This window comes from Denticeps clupeoides, chromosome 8 (genome assembly GCF_900700375.1).
Source record: "Denticeps clupeoides chromosome 8, fDenClu1.1, whole genome shotgun sequence".
NCBI lineage: Eukaryota > Metazoa > Chordata > Actinopteri > Clupeiformes > Denticipitidae > Denticeps > Denticeps clupeoides.
This window is the reverse complement of record NC_041714.1, coordinates 14,991,478-15,009,008: the sequence shown is the minus strand read 5'-3', so window position 1 is coordinate 15,009,008 and position 17,531 is coordinate 14,991,478. Positions and strand designations below refer to the sequence as shown.

At 41.3% G+C, this 17,531-nt stretch overlaps 1 protein-coding gene across 1 annotated transcript in view; it reads left to right on the top strand.

The window, feature by feature from the left end:
• Positions 1-2,020: 2,020 nt before the first annotated feature.
• Positions 2,021-17,531, top strand: part of LOC114795967 (gamma-aminobutyric acid receptor subunit pi) — a 28,005-nt gene continuing 12,494 nt past the window's right edge. The window contains exons 1-2 of the mRNA XM_028989728.1: positions 2,021-2,296; positions 8,866-8,955. Coding sequence (XP_028845561.1) covers positions 8,903-8,955 — 53 coding nt within the window. The 5' untranslated portion in view covers positions 2,021-2,296; positions 8,866-8,902. The remainder of the gene's footprint in view (positions 2,297-8,865; positions 8,956-17,531) is intronic.

The following is a 17,531-nucleotide window of genomic DNA, read 5'->3' as shown; positions in this document are numbered from 1 at the left end:
CGTTGACCCGTATGTTTCCAACTGCAACAACCCCTGTTGTACTTCACCACACGGTGGAAAAGGAGTCGGCCTGAAGGATCGCTTGGAGCCCGGCACCATCCTCTTTCGTCTAGCCATGGTAAAGACACCCAGTCCCCTGTCTCTATGCGCTTCCCCCACCGCCAAACGGAGTGCGGCGTCCCCTCTCCCTACTGCTGCTCTTCTCAAATGCCGCTCCCTCATCTGGGAGTGGCTGAAACGCCAATGGCATCGATTCTCCGGTCTTTTCTGCGACTGCCGCCATGTCTGCTCACGAGACATGCCTTATGTGTGTTACGTCTCTGGCCCTATGGCCATTTTGCCTCGTTCCATTTGTGTGTTCTGCTCTGTCCACTCGGTGCCATTTCTTGCTACGTGTTATTCTGTTGTAGAAGTTTGCTCCTTTTCGCACCACAGCGTTGTATTTAATGAGTCATGATAAAGAGTCGGTCACATTAGTGCATAAAAATATGCAGATCCATAAAGCCCAAACCTCAGCCCTCAGAATCTCACATTCTATGGGTCCCGCAGGACTGCGGTGGGCATTAGAGACCGCTTGTCAGGCAGCTCAGACAGCGAGACTCAGTGGGTAGCAGCAGAGCCTCACAGCTTCAGCCTTTTCACTTCGCTTCTGCCACATTTTTTTTTTCCTGTTGAGAAAAATGGGCAGATGCACATTTCTAGCCAGAGCGTCGAGACCACCAGCTATCATGCAGCAGCTTTTAATCGCAATGCACACATGCTGTGTTCAAACTTCACTCTGCAATGAGGAGGACATTCAATGTCCAACAGCATCTTCTCATTCTCAGACTGAGGCTCCAAAAAAGCCTCCTGTCCAGAAGCTCGGATTAAAAGGACACAAGCGTGAGCATTGTGGAGAAGATAAACATGGTTGTGAAAGTCGCACGTTCTGGGAGAGCAGAGATGATTGGACAGATGAACGTTTGAGATGTAAAATGCACAGAGGATCTCCGGAGCTCAGGATGTTCTGTGTGTTCTGAATGTTTCAATTTATTCTTTAAATCAGCAGAGGTAAAAACTCATATTAAACATGGATTCTGTCTCTGTGGGTATCCAACACAAATCTAACTTGCATTATTCTCTTCTTATACTGTCTCATTATTTGCTCAAGTGACAATATGGAGAGCAGGGACATTTCAGTAAGATGGGATGCCAGCATGCGGAAACATTCATTGATATTCTGAATTCTGAAATTGAAATATATTGATTTATAATATTGCTTATAAAAAATGTGTGTTCATGAGCTTTGCATGGAGCTTTTTTCAATATCAGGTTTGATATATACCTTTTGGGTGTGTATGATTTTTTATTTTTTTTACTGGGGAAAGATCAATAAGAGGTCACCACCAAACAGCACCACAGCTGGGAGGAAAAAATCTAAAAGTTCATACCAGCCAGCAGCTTACATCATCTCTCAAATTGTCTGTCCAAAGGGGGCAGTGGCACCAGCAAGAACGAAGTTCAGAACACTGGCACGGGTCAGGTAGGAGGTCACAAGAAGTTCTCCATGTCCATCGATCATAATGCCAAGGCTGGGTCCTTGGATTCACACGCACTGGTTGAGAATTTCATTTCAAAATGTCAGTTTCATTCCCGAATCCAGGTTTTATATGTAATAACAGAGAAAAAACAGAATGTTTAAGTAAAAACAAACGATAAATTATTTAATAATAAATAATATTATTTATTATTATTTATAAAAAAAATACACTTTACTTTATTGCCAGATATAATCTGCAATGAGGTGGTAGTAGCCTAGTTGGGTGGTAGTGGGGTAGGATGGTAGTAGCCTAGTGGGTAACAGGTTCAAATCCCACTTACTACCATTGTGTCCCTGAGCAAGACACTTAACCCTAAATTGTCCCTGTAACTACTGATTGTAAGTCGCTCTGGATAAGGGCGTCTGATAAATGCTGTAAATGTAAATGTAAATCTGCATATGTAATCCACGTGTTGCTCGCGGTCCAGCCCAGCGCTCCCAGGCAAACATTTAACGCCGCAGCGTTGTTCTCCTCCCACCCACAGCACGTGCCGCGTGGATTCGTTCCCCCGGTGGAGCGAGGACGTCTCTCCCTCCGTTATTGCTCGTCAGTAAGCGGACGCCCGGGCGGGACGGGCGCACCCCCCCCCTCCTCTCCAGCCCCGACCGAGCGGCCGGTGCCGGGTGGAGGAACGCTGATTTGTGGTCCGGAAGGTTCTCCTCTTGCGGCGCGCCCTCGTTTTCCCGGGAAATGCGCGAGTTCCCGCGCCTCCACAGGTACGACCGACCCGCATTAAATACACAGAGAAATACTTTATGGTGCATTTTATCTTTCTTCCTATGTCGAAGACGTGGATTGTTTTCTGTATCGTGACGTAATAATAATAATAATAATAATAATAATAATTATTATTATTATTATTATTATAAGTATACTAAACAACAAATCATAAAAATAAAATAATAGCATTGTTGGCTGATATTAGATTTTCTTGTGGACGCAATCATTTTCTAATTAGTACTTTTTTAGTGCCCTGTACTGGGTGCGAACTCGAGCCTTTGTTTAATCGTGACAATGAAGGGCAGATTCCCCTCGACGACTGATCCTGTTATTTACTCTTCACCGCTGTCGGCAGATTACAGCTGTGATTGTCAGGGTGGAAATTTTTTTTCTAAGTCCATACTGGTGCTGAGATTCCATCAGACCATGAAGATCTGAGCGTTTACATGTTTGATTATACCGAGAACCCACCCAGTGCTTTTTAATGCACTTCGGAGCTCCACCCAAGTGGAAAGCCATTAAGTTCAGGGCTGGAGCGTGAAATGACATCATTATCATTAAATATTTTTTTTTCTTTAAGATGAGAAGGTGGGAAGGAGACACAAGCTCTAGCCGTTATCATCTGAACTCCAGTACCTGGAGGGTCATACAGTATTTTTGGTGGATTTTTCCAACTGCAGAGCCTTGACAGATGTCACACATGACTAGAACAGACTGGAAGCCAGACACAACAGCAGACACTCCAACTGAACGTCTGTGTTTGAGAGAAATGGAGATGGAGGGAGTCTGTGGCAGATTCAGGATGTCTGAATTGTTAGGGACCATGCACTGACCATCAGCAGTTGAATTTCTCAAACCGAAATTAATCACGTTACTTGCTAGTGCTGTTCTTGATTTTCAGGACTGAAACTATGTGGAGCATTAGTAGCACACAGAAAAGTTTGGTGGATGAATTATGAACTCATTTAGATTCCCCACTAATAACAAAGTTATTTTTTTTTTGTCAGATGAAATGTTTAATTGATCCTCTGTGATAAGAACTGAACATTTTCTCTGCTGGATGTGCAACTATAGGGCCATTTCCACATTCAATCCATGGAACAGGCACCAGAGTTACCTTAAATGGATCTTAATCACGTCTGGCTCACCATTCCATTGCAGTCACTCTTGCTGAGGCTAATGGATGACTTCACAGTCACTGAGAGCTCAAATGTCACAGGAAAGTTTTGGATGACAATGGTCTTAGTCACTCCAAGAGCACGGGTCAGTTCATAAACTGCCCAGAGGGTCAACAATCTGGACAATCAATTGAACCATCACTCAGCACATCTGGGTATGTCTGTAGACTCGATGCTCCGGCTGGAGCCAGACATTCATCAGTACTTTACCAATGGCCTTGTAAGTCCTTGGCCTGTAAATGTAACGCTTAGAAACAACAGGTGGCACCAGGTGGCACATTCTTACCGGCCTAATGAAATAAATGACATGGCTCACATGTGGCCAGGTGCAACGTGGAAATGGCAAGTGGTACAGCTCAGCTCTGCCGGCCAGATGGGACAGCCACATCGCTGCTCCCTCTTCGTTCAACCTGCTGTCATTTAATGTCAGAAATGATCAGAATGCATCAGTCTTCCTTACGATCCGTCTGATCGAAACCCTTCTGCCATTAGCCTAGGCACACCCTTCATCTTCCCTGCCATTCAGGGTCATTTTAATGGCTGCCAGAATTCCTGGGGATTGGGCCTACTACTTCAGCTACACAAATCAGCACCACGGACAGCAACTTTCAAGAGTAAATTTCCATATTTCTATCTAAAAATTGTCCCCCGGAGTTGTCAATAAACTTGGTCATCTATTAATTGATGAAATAATATAAATAATCAATAAATACCATGAAAGTAAATAATATTAAGAAAAAAAAATAACATGATTAAGATAAAAATCATGATAAAAATGTAAAAGTGAAGTGATTGTCATACTCAGCAGAACAGCACACAATGCACACAACGAAATATGTCTTCTGCTTTTAACATATCACCCTTAGTGAGCAGTAGCAGGCAGCCATGAAAGGCACTCGGGGAGCAGTGTGTGGGGACCTCAGTTGCCCTTTGGTGGTTTGGGATCTTCTTTACCCACTAGGCCACTACTACCCCAATAAAATAAAATGGACCCCAATGTGACTGCAATACAAAGTTCTTAATGACTCTTAGTCTTAAAGACTCATTTGTGTAAATGGTTTAACTATTTTAAATGTATAATTTACAGGAGTTGCAGTGAACAATACAGCTCATAGAATATAAACATGCATAAACATTTAAGTAAGATAATGTCTCTCTTCCTGCATGTCAGAATTTTAATCCATTCCCCAGTACTGAAGGACTGAGGTAGAAATAATGCATGGATTTATGAAAGAACTGCTGCTCATTGATCTGGTGTAAAGATCAGCACAGCAGTAGACAGCAATGTCGTCATACAGCGTCACGTTTCAGTTGAAATTTCTTGCGCAGGATGTTTGCCGTTGGCCTGCCGAAGGAGACAGATTTCCAGTTTTACATCAGCAGTTCTGAGGCGTAAAGCCTTGTCAACATAAGCATGATCAGTGCACCAGCTTGGACATTTTGAATCTTTTCTTGGTTGCAGCCTTCTCGCAACATCTGGTACAACCTGTGCCGTTTTTCAGTGGAAATCTCTACCCAACTCACCACTCACATAGCAATGGCTTCTTTGGCTGCAATCTGTGAGAACAACTCAAACCCTGATGGACTGGGGCGTGGCGGGGGTCACGGCCATGGTCACGTCACCAACAGCATGCTGACGAGGGCAGACGGACGAGGACCAGACCGTCATCTGGAACCGACAGCGAGGGGAATAACATCCACATCAATTAGCTCCTGGAATCAAAGGCTCTGAAGTGGCAGATGCAACCTCTGGAAGAGATCTCTGCTCGCATAAGCCCTCAGGGGGATCTGCCATGGCTTTTTTTGTACCAGCTTGTCAGCATGCGTAGTTTAGTTTACATAGGGAATGATGCTGGTGGACGGAAAGGGATGTGTCCTTGGAAGAAATGTAGATTGTAAAGAAGTGACTCAAGCTGGTGCCACGCAGTGCAGCGTACGGACTTGATAATGGAGAGACTGGACAGCAGGGAAAAAAAAGAAAAAGGACGATGCAGGAGGAGGAAATTAGATCATACCTTGTTATACAACTCCAATGCTTTCACAAACTGTTTTCACCCCTATTTCCCCTTATTTAAAGCTGACCTTTTCAGGTTTAATTAATATCAAAGCATGCCATCCGGAAAGATGAAAATATCTTTTTTTTTTCACTGGGGACATTACTCCAGGTCATGCAGATGCTTGTCTCACATCTGGTGAGATGCAGAGGAAAAGACTGCACCAGCATTACTCCGAAACTGAGCAAAGCACCCTGGAAAAGGGGATACAGACGGACATTAATATGACCCATGGTGTCCTAATACTCCTAGAGCTAGAGTTATTAGATGACGTTTCAGTCTCTACACCTGGGGGTGTGACATATTGACAGGAGGGGGGTTTGAAGAATGAGGACGTAGAGTGTGTGAGAGCTGTAAATCTAAAGCTGTAAATACTCCCCATTTAAAACTGTGCTTAAAAGAACATAATCATCAGAAATAATTACACGCCAAGAAAATAACTCGGAGGTTAGTTAGTTCCTCTTCTAAAACCTACAGATAACTAGCCAGCAGCTTCTTCTTGTCTCTCTCTGTTTATTTCTGTACATTCACGCTCTGACATTAATGAACACGATCCCCATGCCCTACATCTTACAGAGTGCCAGGAAAATACCAAATTAAATTGGAATAACAACAAGAATAACAACATTAATATAATGATTTAATCCTGAATATTCTACATTTGGTTAATGCGGTTCATGGGTTAGGGTTTGGTTTAAGTCTTGTTACCTGCAAGTGTTCTTGTTACATGCGTGTGTGTTTTACTTTCCCTGAACCATTGTCTGGGACCAATATCTATTATGGTGGGTGTAGAGTGTATGCAATTTACTTTAATTTTACTTTAGATAAGATAAATAAGATAAGATAAGGTAGCACAGGCACTATGTGGACTGTATAAGAGTTCGATGTAAAAATAAGTAAATAAATTGTCTTAGAAAAGAAAAAAACAAAAAAAATTGTGAGTTGTAAAAATAATGTCAGTATATACATAAACAATATATTTATGAGATTTTACATATGTACAGAGTGTGTAAATATACACATATTGTACTTAAGAGAACATATTGCACTTAATGGCAATTTTAAGGTGAAAGATGGGACAACTGTGACATAATCTGACATCCACCATGACTTCCCCACAACAGGAGGAAATTGAAAACATACTAAGCATAAGTTTAATCATTTCTTCATAGAATCACAAATTCTTCAATCTTCATTGCTTTACAAATCTGTTTTGTTGCATCCGAATGGTGAATTTGAACATACACTGACAGCGAGGCGCATTTGTCACAAGTAAGTGGCCTCTCTTGACATTTAATTCTGCAATATTTATGGCTGCACCTCAGCAGAGTGAGAAATTAGTGTTTGGCGTAGTAAGTGCGTGGTATCTAAATTCACGCTCTGCAGCTTTTCTTAGGCGTTATTAAATTCTCATTTTGCAGTCTGTGTTGCGCGCTTCGTAAAAATGTCAGTGGGCTTTAGGAATCAAGGTCAAGCAGCAATAATGGACAAAGAGAGTGTGAGCAGTTATTGATATTGATTTGTTTCATTGTAACTGTTATCTTATGGGCGAAGTGTCATTGCATGGACATCGATTTGCATTCGTTTGTACGTCATTAGAAAATTTCTGTTGTGACGTATAACAACCAATTCATACCATTTTCAGTGATGCTCATTTCATACCATTCAGTGATGACCTTAAATTTACATTTACAGCGTTTGACAGATGCTCTTGTACAGAGCGACTTACATGGGTGCTTTAAAATGTCCACCATAGAAATCCCTCATTTGGTTCACTAGAGGCGGAGCTGTAATTACCATACACTTAGTACCCAATCGTGTTGCGTTTGAAGATCTTTAGTGGCTCAGCTGTTCTAACACCTAGTGGAAATTCATTCCGCCTCTTAGGAGCCGAGACAGAGAAGAGTCTAGATGAATGCTTTCCTAGTACCTTGAGAGACGTTGTACCAGTCGAAGTACTGAGCCCTGAGGAACACCGGTAGAGAATCTGTGAGGAGCAGATGTGGCCCTTTCCATGTCACCTGATAAGATTGCTCCTCCAGATAAGAGGTTATCCACTGCCATGCAAAGCTCTTAAGGATGGTCAAGAGGGTATTGTGGTTTACTGTGTCAAATGCTTTTGAAAGTTCCAGGAAGATAAGAACTGATGACAATAAAGTTAATCTAGCATCATGTAGTTTCCCTCTAACAGCAAGAAGAGCATGCTTAGACCCTCAATAACATGACATACTGTCACAACACTAAAGAACGGATGGAGCCAGGCAGAGGGGCTTTGTACAAAGAATCAGTTTATTGAATTATGAAAAAAAAGGATTCTACCACACCTGAAATGCAAAACAAAGCACTCAAAACCATTTACACAATCCAAGACAAGAAGTATGAGATCTTCCCGACGCTGTAGACCCGGGAAAAAATAGAATGTGCTCTCTCCATAACAGCAACAGAACATATGGGACCTTGATTGCAGGATCATGGCAATACATAGATAGTTAGAAGCATGACGCCCGACTCCCAGTCCTGCACACAGAACTTCTCGACTCAGTTTGTGAGCAGCCGCAGATTTCTGCCCATCCCCCGTTGCTTTGAAACCCCCCCTAACGCTCACAAACGGAAGCATTTTGTTTGCCCGCTCCGCGCGTTTCTGCCCAGCTTTCATCTTTTCCCCAGGGCTCCATGTACGAATAGACCAAGGGGGGGTGGGCTGTTTAAAGGAAGGTGGGCGTGCAATTTATTTTATTGCTTTTACCTTAATCGGCAGAGTTGAAGTAGGGAAGAATTCATTATTTTGAAAAGATTCCGGTGTAAGCGGGGGAGAAAATGCCCTCAGGTCATTGAAGAGGTTGCTACGAAGGAGATCAGTACTCTATGTGAAGACTGGAAGAACAGGGGGGTTGGATGCTTGGTTACTATTAAGCCAATGAGACGTGAAGAACAGGAAAAAGGCAATATTGTTGGAAATAATGGAACATAAGGCTTTCACCATCTGTAGTGCCTTGTGGGGGAGTGACACTTGGAGTTTATAATCCTTTCCTCTGGTTCTTCGCAGAGTGTCGGCATGTGGGTTTGTGTCTAATAAATGCTAGCAGTTTATATTCCAAAGCAGCATTTTCTCTGGAGAACAACGTGCCTACGTTTTAAAGCTCATTATGTCCGCTCTGCACGCCTGCACAATTTAACCCATGCAAGAATGTCCGCAGTAAAACAGGGCATGTGTGGGTTAAGCGTGCCATGCTCGTCCAAAAATCGCTGGTGGCGACATCAGGGGTCTTAACAGGGGTCGGTACTGTTTCTGTTTTATGTATTTGCTAAAATGTTGACTCTCTCACTTTTCAGGTAGACTCCAACAAACAGCCCCTTGCATCCAGCTAAAATGAGTGTGTTCAGGTCTGGGTGGAGCCTGCTCGCCGTCCTCATCATTTCCAGGTAGGAGCGTAAATTGATGCCATGGTGCCAGCATTGCTATTGGCTGAGCTGTGATCTCTCGGAATGCTGGGCATATTATTTTGAAAGGCAGAACGTTTTTGAGGTTGGGAGCAAAAGAAGGAGTGGAACGACGGCTGTGGAATGTGGGTTGGTATGGATCTCTGTAACATAGCAAAAAGTCTCTACAGAAAGTGATACCAAAGTTCTTAAACAAAATTTGAGATGAAGCCTTGGGGAGCTGTTGTATCTTCCGAGAGATCTGCAGACCGATGAAGCTTGTCGCAAGTTTTCTATGTCAATGTCCTGAGGGAGGAAAGGCCCAGTAGATATAAGCAGAGGAGCAGAATATGAGGAAACGGCCGAGGCTGTTGCGCTGTGGAATGCGGCCACGCCTCCTCCAGCAGTGGCTTGGAAAGTGTGGAAATTCTCATTGACATTGCCAGGCTGCGAGCCCCGCCGCTTCGAAAGCCAATTCCCAGCAATGAATGTGCTAGCCGAGGCGGCCTATTGGACACGGGGATGTGTGCGAAAGCCTGGGGAGAGGGTGATGAGGTGGTTTAGGGTCGTGATGCTCCATTGCCACCAGCCCGGTATCTAGAATACCATTTTTGCATTGCTTGTCTGTGTCTCCCGTCCTGGTGGATTCAAAAGGTTCACTTTCTACGACAACCACAGTCTTACCCCTGAAGATCGCACAACCCTCGCTCATTATGTGACACTAGCCAATGTGACACGTCAGGCTGTTCCAGCAAATAAAAACAATGCACCTCCATATGGACTACCGATATTTTGAACCTGCACAAAAAACATTCTGTTCTATGGACGTCTCCAGGGACAAATAAGCAGATTTAACCAGGCTACATATGTAATGCAATAATAAAATACATTGTTGGAGGTTTGAAGAGTTGATGTATTACATCACGTCTCTGCCGCTAGTGCCCACTACAGGTGCAACCAGCAATATATTTACCAACTGATATGCTGGTATCATCCTGTCTTTAACTGTATATGTAAATTTGATTCTTTTGTCCTGTCCTTTTTCTTGTCTGTAGTATTAATGATCCATATATGACATGCAGCTTACTATTTGTAGATGCATGTCACATTTTGTAGAGCAAGTTGGACAAACTGGGTGGGGATGTATTTGGCTTGTTATGGGGAACCAGTCAGAATTTTTTCTCTTGCAATAACAGCCCAGACAACTGCTGGAGTTCGCTAAGAATTTGTTTAGCAAGTAAATGCTGTTGAAAGCCATGCCTCTCCCATAGTATTTTTACTCCTTTAATGCCATGGACATGATCTGTGCATCAATCTCTTTTTTTTGCATTGCTACTGCAAGCCATGCAGTGCCATACAAAATTATAAGTGTGCATGCACAAATACCTTTTTTAGATAATTAAATACAATGCATGTTCACTGTGTAAAAATGTCTGTTAAATAATTTGACAGAAGTTAAACTTGTATGATAATTGTAAGGTTTTCATAATACACACCTAGCTTGACAGGGGAAACAAGTCTGCACTCCCCAGTTCTGGAAGCATCAGAAGAGGTTTATTTTTACAGGTGTCAGCTGTAACCCAGCCATGTCTGCAGAATCTTTCCTTGTAAGCTCACTTCTCTCATGTTGTTTTCCACTATCTGTTCCATCTTAATTTCATTTCAAATCACCAACGGAAATATTTGACTGAATTTAAGTTAGATTGCATTTAAGTAGCTATGCAAAGAGCAGAGAACAGATTGGGATGCTGGTGTGAATGTCCATTCTAGTTCAACTTAAATTATTATACATTTTTTTTGTGGTGTGTTTGCATTATTGGATGTGGATGAGGCATGTAGTCATGACTTTGCAGTGTTTTCAGTGAAAATCTCAGAACAAATCGTGTTTAAATAGTGTCTGAGTAATGGGCTCTGGTTGTATTTACTCTGGACTATGAGGATAATTATGCTGAGTGAATGGTTTAAGAGAGCTTGTTGTTTGGTTGTTCTTCTTTTGCAGCTAGTGGGCACAGTGACAGTACCAGAATCCCTGCAGTTAGCAGTAATCTGATCCATATGTTTCGGCAATAGAGGAGAAGGGATGAGCAGATGTTCAGTGAATGACTTTTGGCAAAATCTGAAGAATTATTAAACATTAATGATGCCTGTGCTGGCTCATGATGCGGTTAAATCACTTATTTATTACTCTGAGCTACACAAACAGTCAGCGGTCTGGAGACATTCTGCTGTCTTTTTTCAGGTTCTAGATTGTGTTGGGGAACACAAAGCGGCAATCAATACTGTGACATTTCCCCACTTTGCTGGGAACCTTTTGGAAGTCCTAATTCTTCAGGAGGAGAAAGAGCTGTAGATGAAACAAGTATGTTTTCCAAAAATAAGTGTGGGCCAAATACAAGTCTTGTTCAGCTGTTAAAGGCCACAAATATATGTGATTTTTTTTTGCCAATCGAAGTGAATCATATGGGGCCTATTAAAAAAATTTATATGGGAAAACAATCAATAGCCAAAGTTGGGAAGATGATAGATGTTGCTAGATGACTACAAGTGCAAATTCCTATTTGAATGACGTAATCTCACCGAGTAATGCTGTTGGTCTTTGCTTACTCCTCCATACCCAATATGGACATGATTTGTTGTATTTTTACAGCAGCTCTATGTATTCCATTATTAATTACTCTTTTACAAAGATTTACCATTTTCTTTTAAATTTCTTATGTAAGGCCATACATATTATGGAGCATGTTGCAAAGCATCCTCAACCAAGAAAGGTTATTACGACTTGTCTGTTTATGTAGTAATATTACCACACACACATGCGGAATTAGTTTTCTTTGACCCTATCTGAGAGCCAGGATAGACAGAGATCTCAGGCAGATCTGCAGGGAATATTGACCACAGAGTTGTACATAAAGTATCTACAGTTTGACAAAAATGGCACTATATTTGTCACTAGACCATTTTTGAAGAAAAAGATGTTAAAGTGGTTTTGAAAAGTTGTTAGAAATAGTGACAAAGTTGTTTAGTTTGCCAGCACTCCATAGACAAGAAGGACTTTTGAATAGCTGGAACCATGCACATGTTTTAGCAAAGCAGATGTCCACTTGGATGTCCTTCCTTGGACTGCTGTTAGCATGTACTAAGCACTGCATTCTAGAAAGCACCATATAAAACAAGCCATTTTGGCGATGCTTTTTATGGATGTCATTGCAACCAGAAAATCTATTAAATTAACTTCAGTCGTGATTGTTGTTATCGCTGGCTGATTGTTGTATGAAGACCCTGAGAGGTCATGAGCACCTCTAACCACCAGTAATTCCCTGCTCACTCCATCGTTCCCTGCTGTAATTGAAGCAAACACTCATATGCGGTGGTAATGGCTGGGGCCATTTAATTAGAGTTGACATTGCTTATTGGGAAATTGCGCTGCATCTTGTTTTCACTAATAATTTTTCTTTGACTCGCCCAGCCTGTGTTTCATAATAAAAGCAAAGCAATTATCCAGTCAAGGGGATTTTCTGGATGGTAAACCATGAACCACCATGAGAAATGAGCCTCATCGAAGAGTGGCTAGAGCCTGTAAATACTAATATGACAGGAACCTTTTTGTTGTGATTAAATTAAGACAGTTTTGATCCTGAGAAGAGTGTTGGGGGGGTGAGGGTATGCGTGACTTCGCACAGGCCATTTCTCCTTTTCCTCATTGTTCCTTAATCCTCCAAGGAAATCCACACATTTATGCAATCCATTTAACAAAGGGTAGTGGCATGCTGTGCCAGGGATCACAGAGTTCACTACACTGTGCCAACAGAACTACAAAACTAACATTCTGTTAAATGTAATCCATATTCAGAGATTCATAAAACTTTACGGAACAACCACAGAAGGATTAGAACCAAAGCTCATCCAAGCTCAAGCGACATCAAGTTTGATCCCCAGGAACCTCTGAATACGTTTTAAATCCATTTGATTAGATATGACTGGGTAATAGTTTTAAGCCTTTACTGAATTAGCTCTAGTTATTACTACAAAATTAACACTTTCATAGACTTGTTTGAAACAAGTAACTGATAATACAGATTTTTTTCCAAGTAACATCACAGCCAAATGTTAGCATCATAAATGTGTTGTCAGTGCTATGAATTAACACCAAAAATAAATAGATGTGTAAAAGCATATGTATAAAGAAGGGGCAGTGGTGGCCTAGCAGGTAAGGCAGTGAACTCATAACCAATGGATTGCAGGTTTATATTCTGAACTACCAAGGTTCCACTGAGGTCGCCTTGTGTAGGGTACTTTCATGGTTTGCACACATCATTCCACAGAATAACTAAATGGAATGGAAAGCACATTAAGCATATAATTAGGTATGTCATTTATATCATTGACTAATTAGAATAGTTATGTTCTAATTAAATTTATTTAATTGAATAGACATGTAATACAACCTGGGAAATATATTCTGAACTTGCATATTATGAACATAAGTGTAGTATGTAACTGATGATTGAATCCTTCACTTGCCTCGTGTTCGTGATTTGCTTCATATTTGCTTCATATTTTCAATTACATTCAACCTGAACATAATCTATGTCAAATCCTATTGAGCTAAAGCATCAGAAAATAAAGAAAGATTGTAAGCATCCTCTTAATGTCAGAGCTGCTCATACATCACCCATGCGAAGGCTACAGGCCTTCCAGCCCTGTCACTCATAGCAATCATCATGTCATGCATCATCTCTGCATTCACTGTCATATATTTTCACTGTAAGGCTCTTATTGCTCAAGACATGTGGAGCAACTTTCTTGTTGGTCTGTATGCCTAGTCCCACTATAGCACATCTGCCAGCAAGCCCGTATTCTTCACATCTAGTTATGCCTGGAACTAGAACACATGCAGGCATATACATACATAGCATGATCTAGAAGCATCACACGGCACACTTTAGCTTCCGAGGCCACTGATCTTGTGCATGTGCGGTATTGCAGGCTTGCTAAACCCAGTGTCATTGAAGTCAGGCTTTAGAGGCTCTTTTGGTCAAGCAGTTTTGGCAGACAAATTTTGAGCTTAAGACTTTGGACTTGATTGACCTGTCTGGACTACAATGCATTATCAAGTAACAGGCTGATTTCCCATGAATTTAAAATTCCAAATGTGTTCAATTGTATGTGCATGTGTTGTAAAACTGCACGTCCAAGCCTGATGATCATTCAATTTTCCCTTGATTTTGTATTTAATTTATTCCTAATGAAACAGTTTCTTCACTTTTCAGCACAGCTCTGGGGGGCATGCAGTCTTTTATTATTTTATGGAAAACAGATAAAGACATCACTGGCATGGTGTTAAGTCTTATTATCCCTGGATTTACACTGCAGTTACATCATTAAACAAAGAAAAACAAGCAAATTAGTTTTTCAGGCAGCAAGTAAAAATAATTAATTATGTGGTCAAGATCAACTTTATTATTCTCTGTGAACTTGGCCATTATATTGGACCATAGATTCTGAAAAATCATTTTTAAGCCTACATCGTGGTGCCTAAAGAGGAGGCTGCAACTTTGGATGAGTCAACAATGCCAGGCCAAACCCCAGAAGCATATCATCACAGCACCATGCTCTTAAATCCTATTTCACACCAATGATGTGAATATTCTGAGAAAAGCAAGGCCATCTAATTCAGTCTGACAGGCACAGAGCCCACTGTATCACTGAGGGCTTGCACACCCGTGGCAGCACTGAGAGTCCCAAGGATTTCTAACTCCACCCCATCCCCCCTCACAGACCCATATTCAAATGAAGGCTTTTCATTTGAAAATCCTGAGACCTCAGCTTATCAGCAGTTATAGATCTAAAGGTTACACAGGCTTGTAGCACCAATCAGTGTGTTCTGACTTGTTCAGATTTCACAGTTGGAAGGTCACCCATTGAAAACATTGAACAAATACTTTGCATAACTGCTCATGTTTCAGTGACTCTGCTTAAAGGTCTGGCTCACAAGGGCTATGTCTTCAAAAATTGTTGCCTAGATTGCCACCATTTTGTGTCAGTTTCAGTTTCCATGATAATGTTTTAGACGATTTTTGCTTGCAACTCATGCTGATTTGGGACATCATGCTGTTTTTTTTGTTTCATATATGAATATATATTAATCGTACAAAGATTTTGCAACCTTTAAACCCCATCAAATAGGCTCCAGTATTTCATCCGCATCATAAGAAATAAGGGAACGAACACAAACACATATCCCTGTTTTCAGACCCCTAATACACGTCACTCCTGGTAAAAAACACGTCAGATGTCAGTATTACTTAATTTACTCCCAGGCAGGACTAAGAACAGATGCTATATTAACACTAAACTAATTTAAGGGGTTGCAGTAATATTATGAAACGCTCTTCAAATTCTGAAAAAAATCTGCACAGTTGCAAAAATCCGATGCAGTCGTGTTGATTATGTTGTAATATAAATTTGAAAGAGTAGCCACTCTACAGCCACTCTACACAAGAGGAATGTAACACTCTCAGCGAGAAACATAAGCACTGACATGCTCCTGGTCAGAGGGAGTGTGTTAAGACACCGGCGAATAATCTGCAGCGGAGAAGCTGAACCCCCCTCCCCTCATCTCATCAAATCCTATTTCGCCTAGGAGAGCTTTTGCTTCCTGAAAGCAGAGGACGGAATTTAATCAAATCCATGCTTCCCTGTGGCACCTGAGCCGTGAGCTTCCTGTGTCATCTCCTTCTGAGATGGGGAGGCGTCCCATCATGACATGAGGAAGGCCGAATGAAAATATAGGACTGTGTATGTGTGTGTGTGTGTGTGTGTGTGTGTGTGTGTGAAGTGTTAAAAGGTGATTGATGAATGGGGTTTGGCTGTTGAAAGGTCAGGACGATCGGGCTCAGAGGACTCAGCTGTTTTTTTGAGGCTACTGGGAGTCTTTTTAGGGGAGTTTTCTCCTTGGAATTAATCCAATTGGAAATGTCTTTGTGTGTGTGTGTGTATGCTGGTAGCTCAAGTGAGAATATGCTGTTAACAGGCTGAATTGTTATAGATATGCAACAGGAAAGTAATGGTCATCAACAATAAGCTGCCTGGCCAGTTTTATTTGTGCCTGAATGTAATAAAAATACAACAGGATACTGCATGTTCTTTTGATGTCATTGGTCTGATTACTGGGTAATCCAGGTTGAGCAGAGAGAGAGAAAGAGGGACCTGCATTATTATTATTTTTACCCAAACTATCCACTCATCCTAGAGAAAAAAAAATTGATCTGCAACAAGAACATAATAAATTCATGGGTTTAAAAGTAATCTTGTGATGAGTTATTCCAACCACTGACCTCTAAAGTTATGGAACTGGTTCTCTTTTTTTTCTGCAAATCCTGTTTGAATAAATAAGTAAACACTCCCCATGCATTGGGTTTTACAAACCACCATGTTCCATATTCAAGGTTAATTATTCTCTTGGATGGAGATGCAACAATTCATACAGCATTATGATATATCCAGACATAATGGTTCCTGTCCATACTTCCAGAGACTGTTCTTGTGGGTTCCAGGCATTGAGAGGGACAGTATTAAAAAGTAACCATATGTTGAAAATAAAACTGCAATTATTAAATTTCTGTAATGCGCTGGTGTAACTGTTCACACAGAGAGCCCTGGGAAGACACTTGTTGTGTGTTTAAAATAAACAGTAATTCACTGTAACGTAATATGAAGCTCAGCATCTGAGAGACTTCCTGGCAGCCTCATTAATCATTTTTACGTTGCTCTCATTTGCACATCTGATTAACCAGCTTTCACTGGAATGTGTTTGTTCTAATTCAAAATTCCTTTGCAACTGAAGGGGCAGTAATTGGACATTCCATCACTTTATAGTATTGAATAAGAATTCTGTATAGAGGGCACAATAAGCACATCATACAGAATGTTGTATGGAAAATTTCAATTTTAGTAACAATTGACTCATATTAAAAAAGCTCAATAGCTGCAGTCTAAGCAATAACAATTCTCAGTAGTAGAGAAAAATGGGCAGAATGAACATCTGTACATGATCACCCTGCTGTGTGATTCCACTTATTTATCCTTGCATATTTAATTTTATACATTACATTTTTTGGCTCTTTTGTTATTTTAAAGAAAATAACTGTTTAAGATGGTGCAATGATACATAAAATGCCAACACTTGGAATCTTGAGTTTTGAGGCTCTGACTGCAGACAGGCAGGAGGTGGCGCCTTAGTCCCACCGGTTTCTTGTGCAGAGTGACACGCCCGGACCTTCTGCACAACTTTAAATTCATCTTCAATTTTCAGAACCCTTCGGAGTCCCGAGATCCCCAAACCCATCATGGTGGTGGGAAGTTTTGTAGGCTTGGAGATTGCTTTTGCACAGTTCATCATGGATGACTTTGCACTGACCTCTGAATTTCAATTCGATCTGCAGACTACCTCAGGCCAAAGAAAATCCAGCTTAATGGTGGGCTTTAGCAATCACGTTCCACTTAAAAGATGTGTGGTGCATATCATGCAGCCCGTAGGGATGGGCAACTGTCATGATCTCATCGTTTTGGCATTTTTG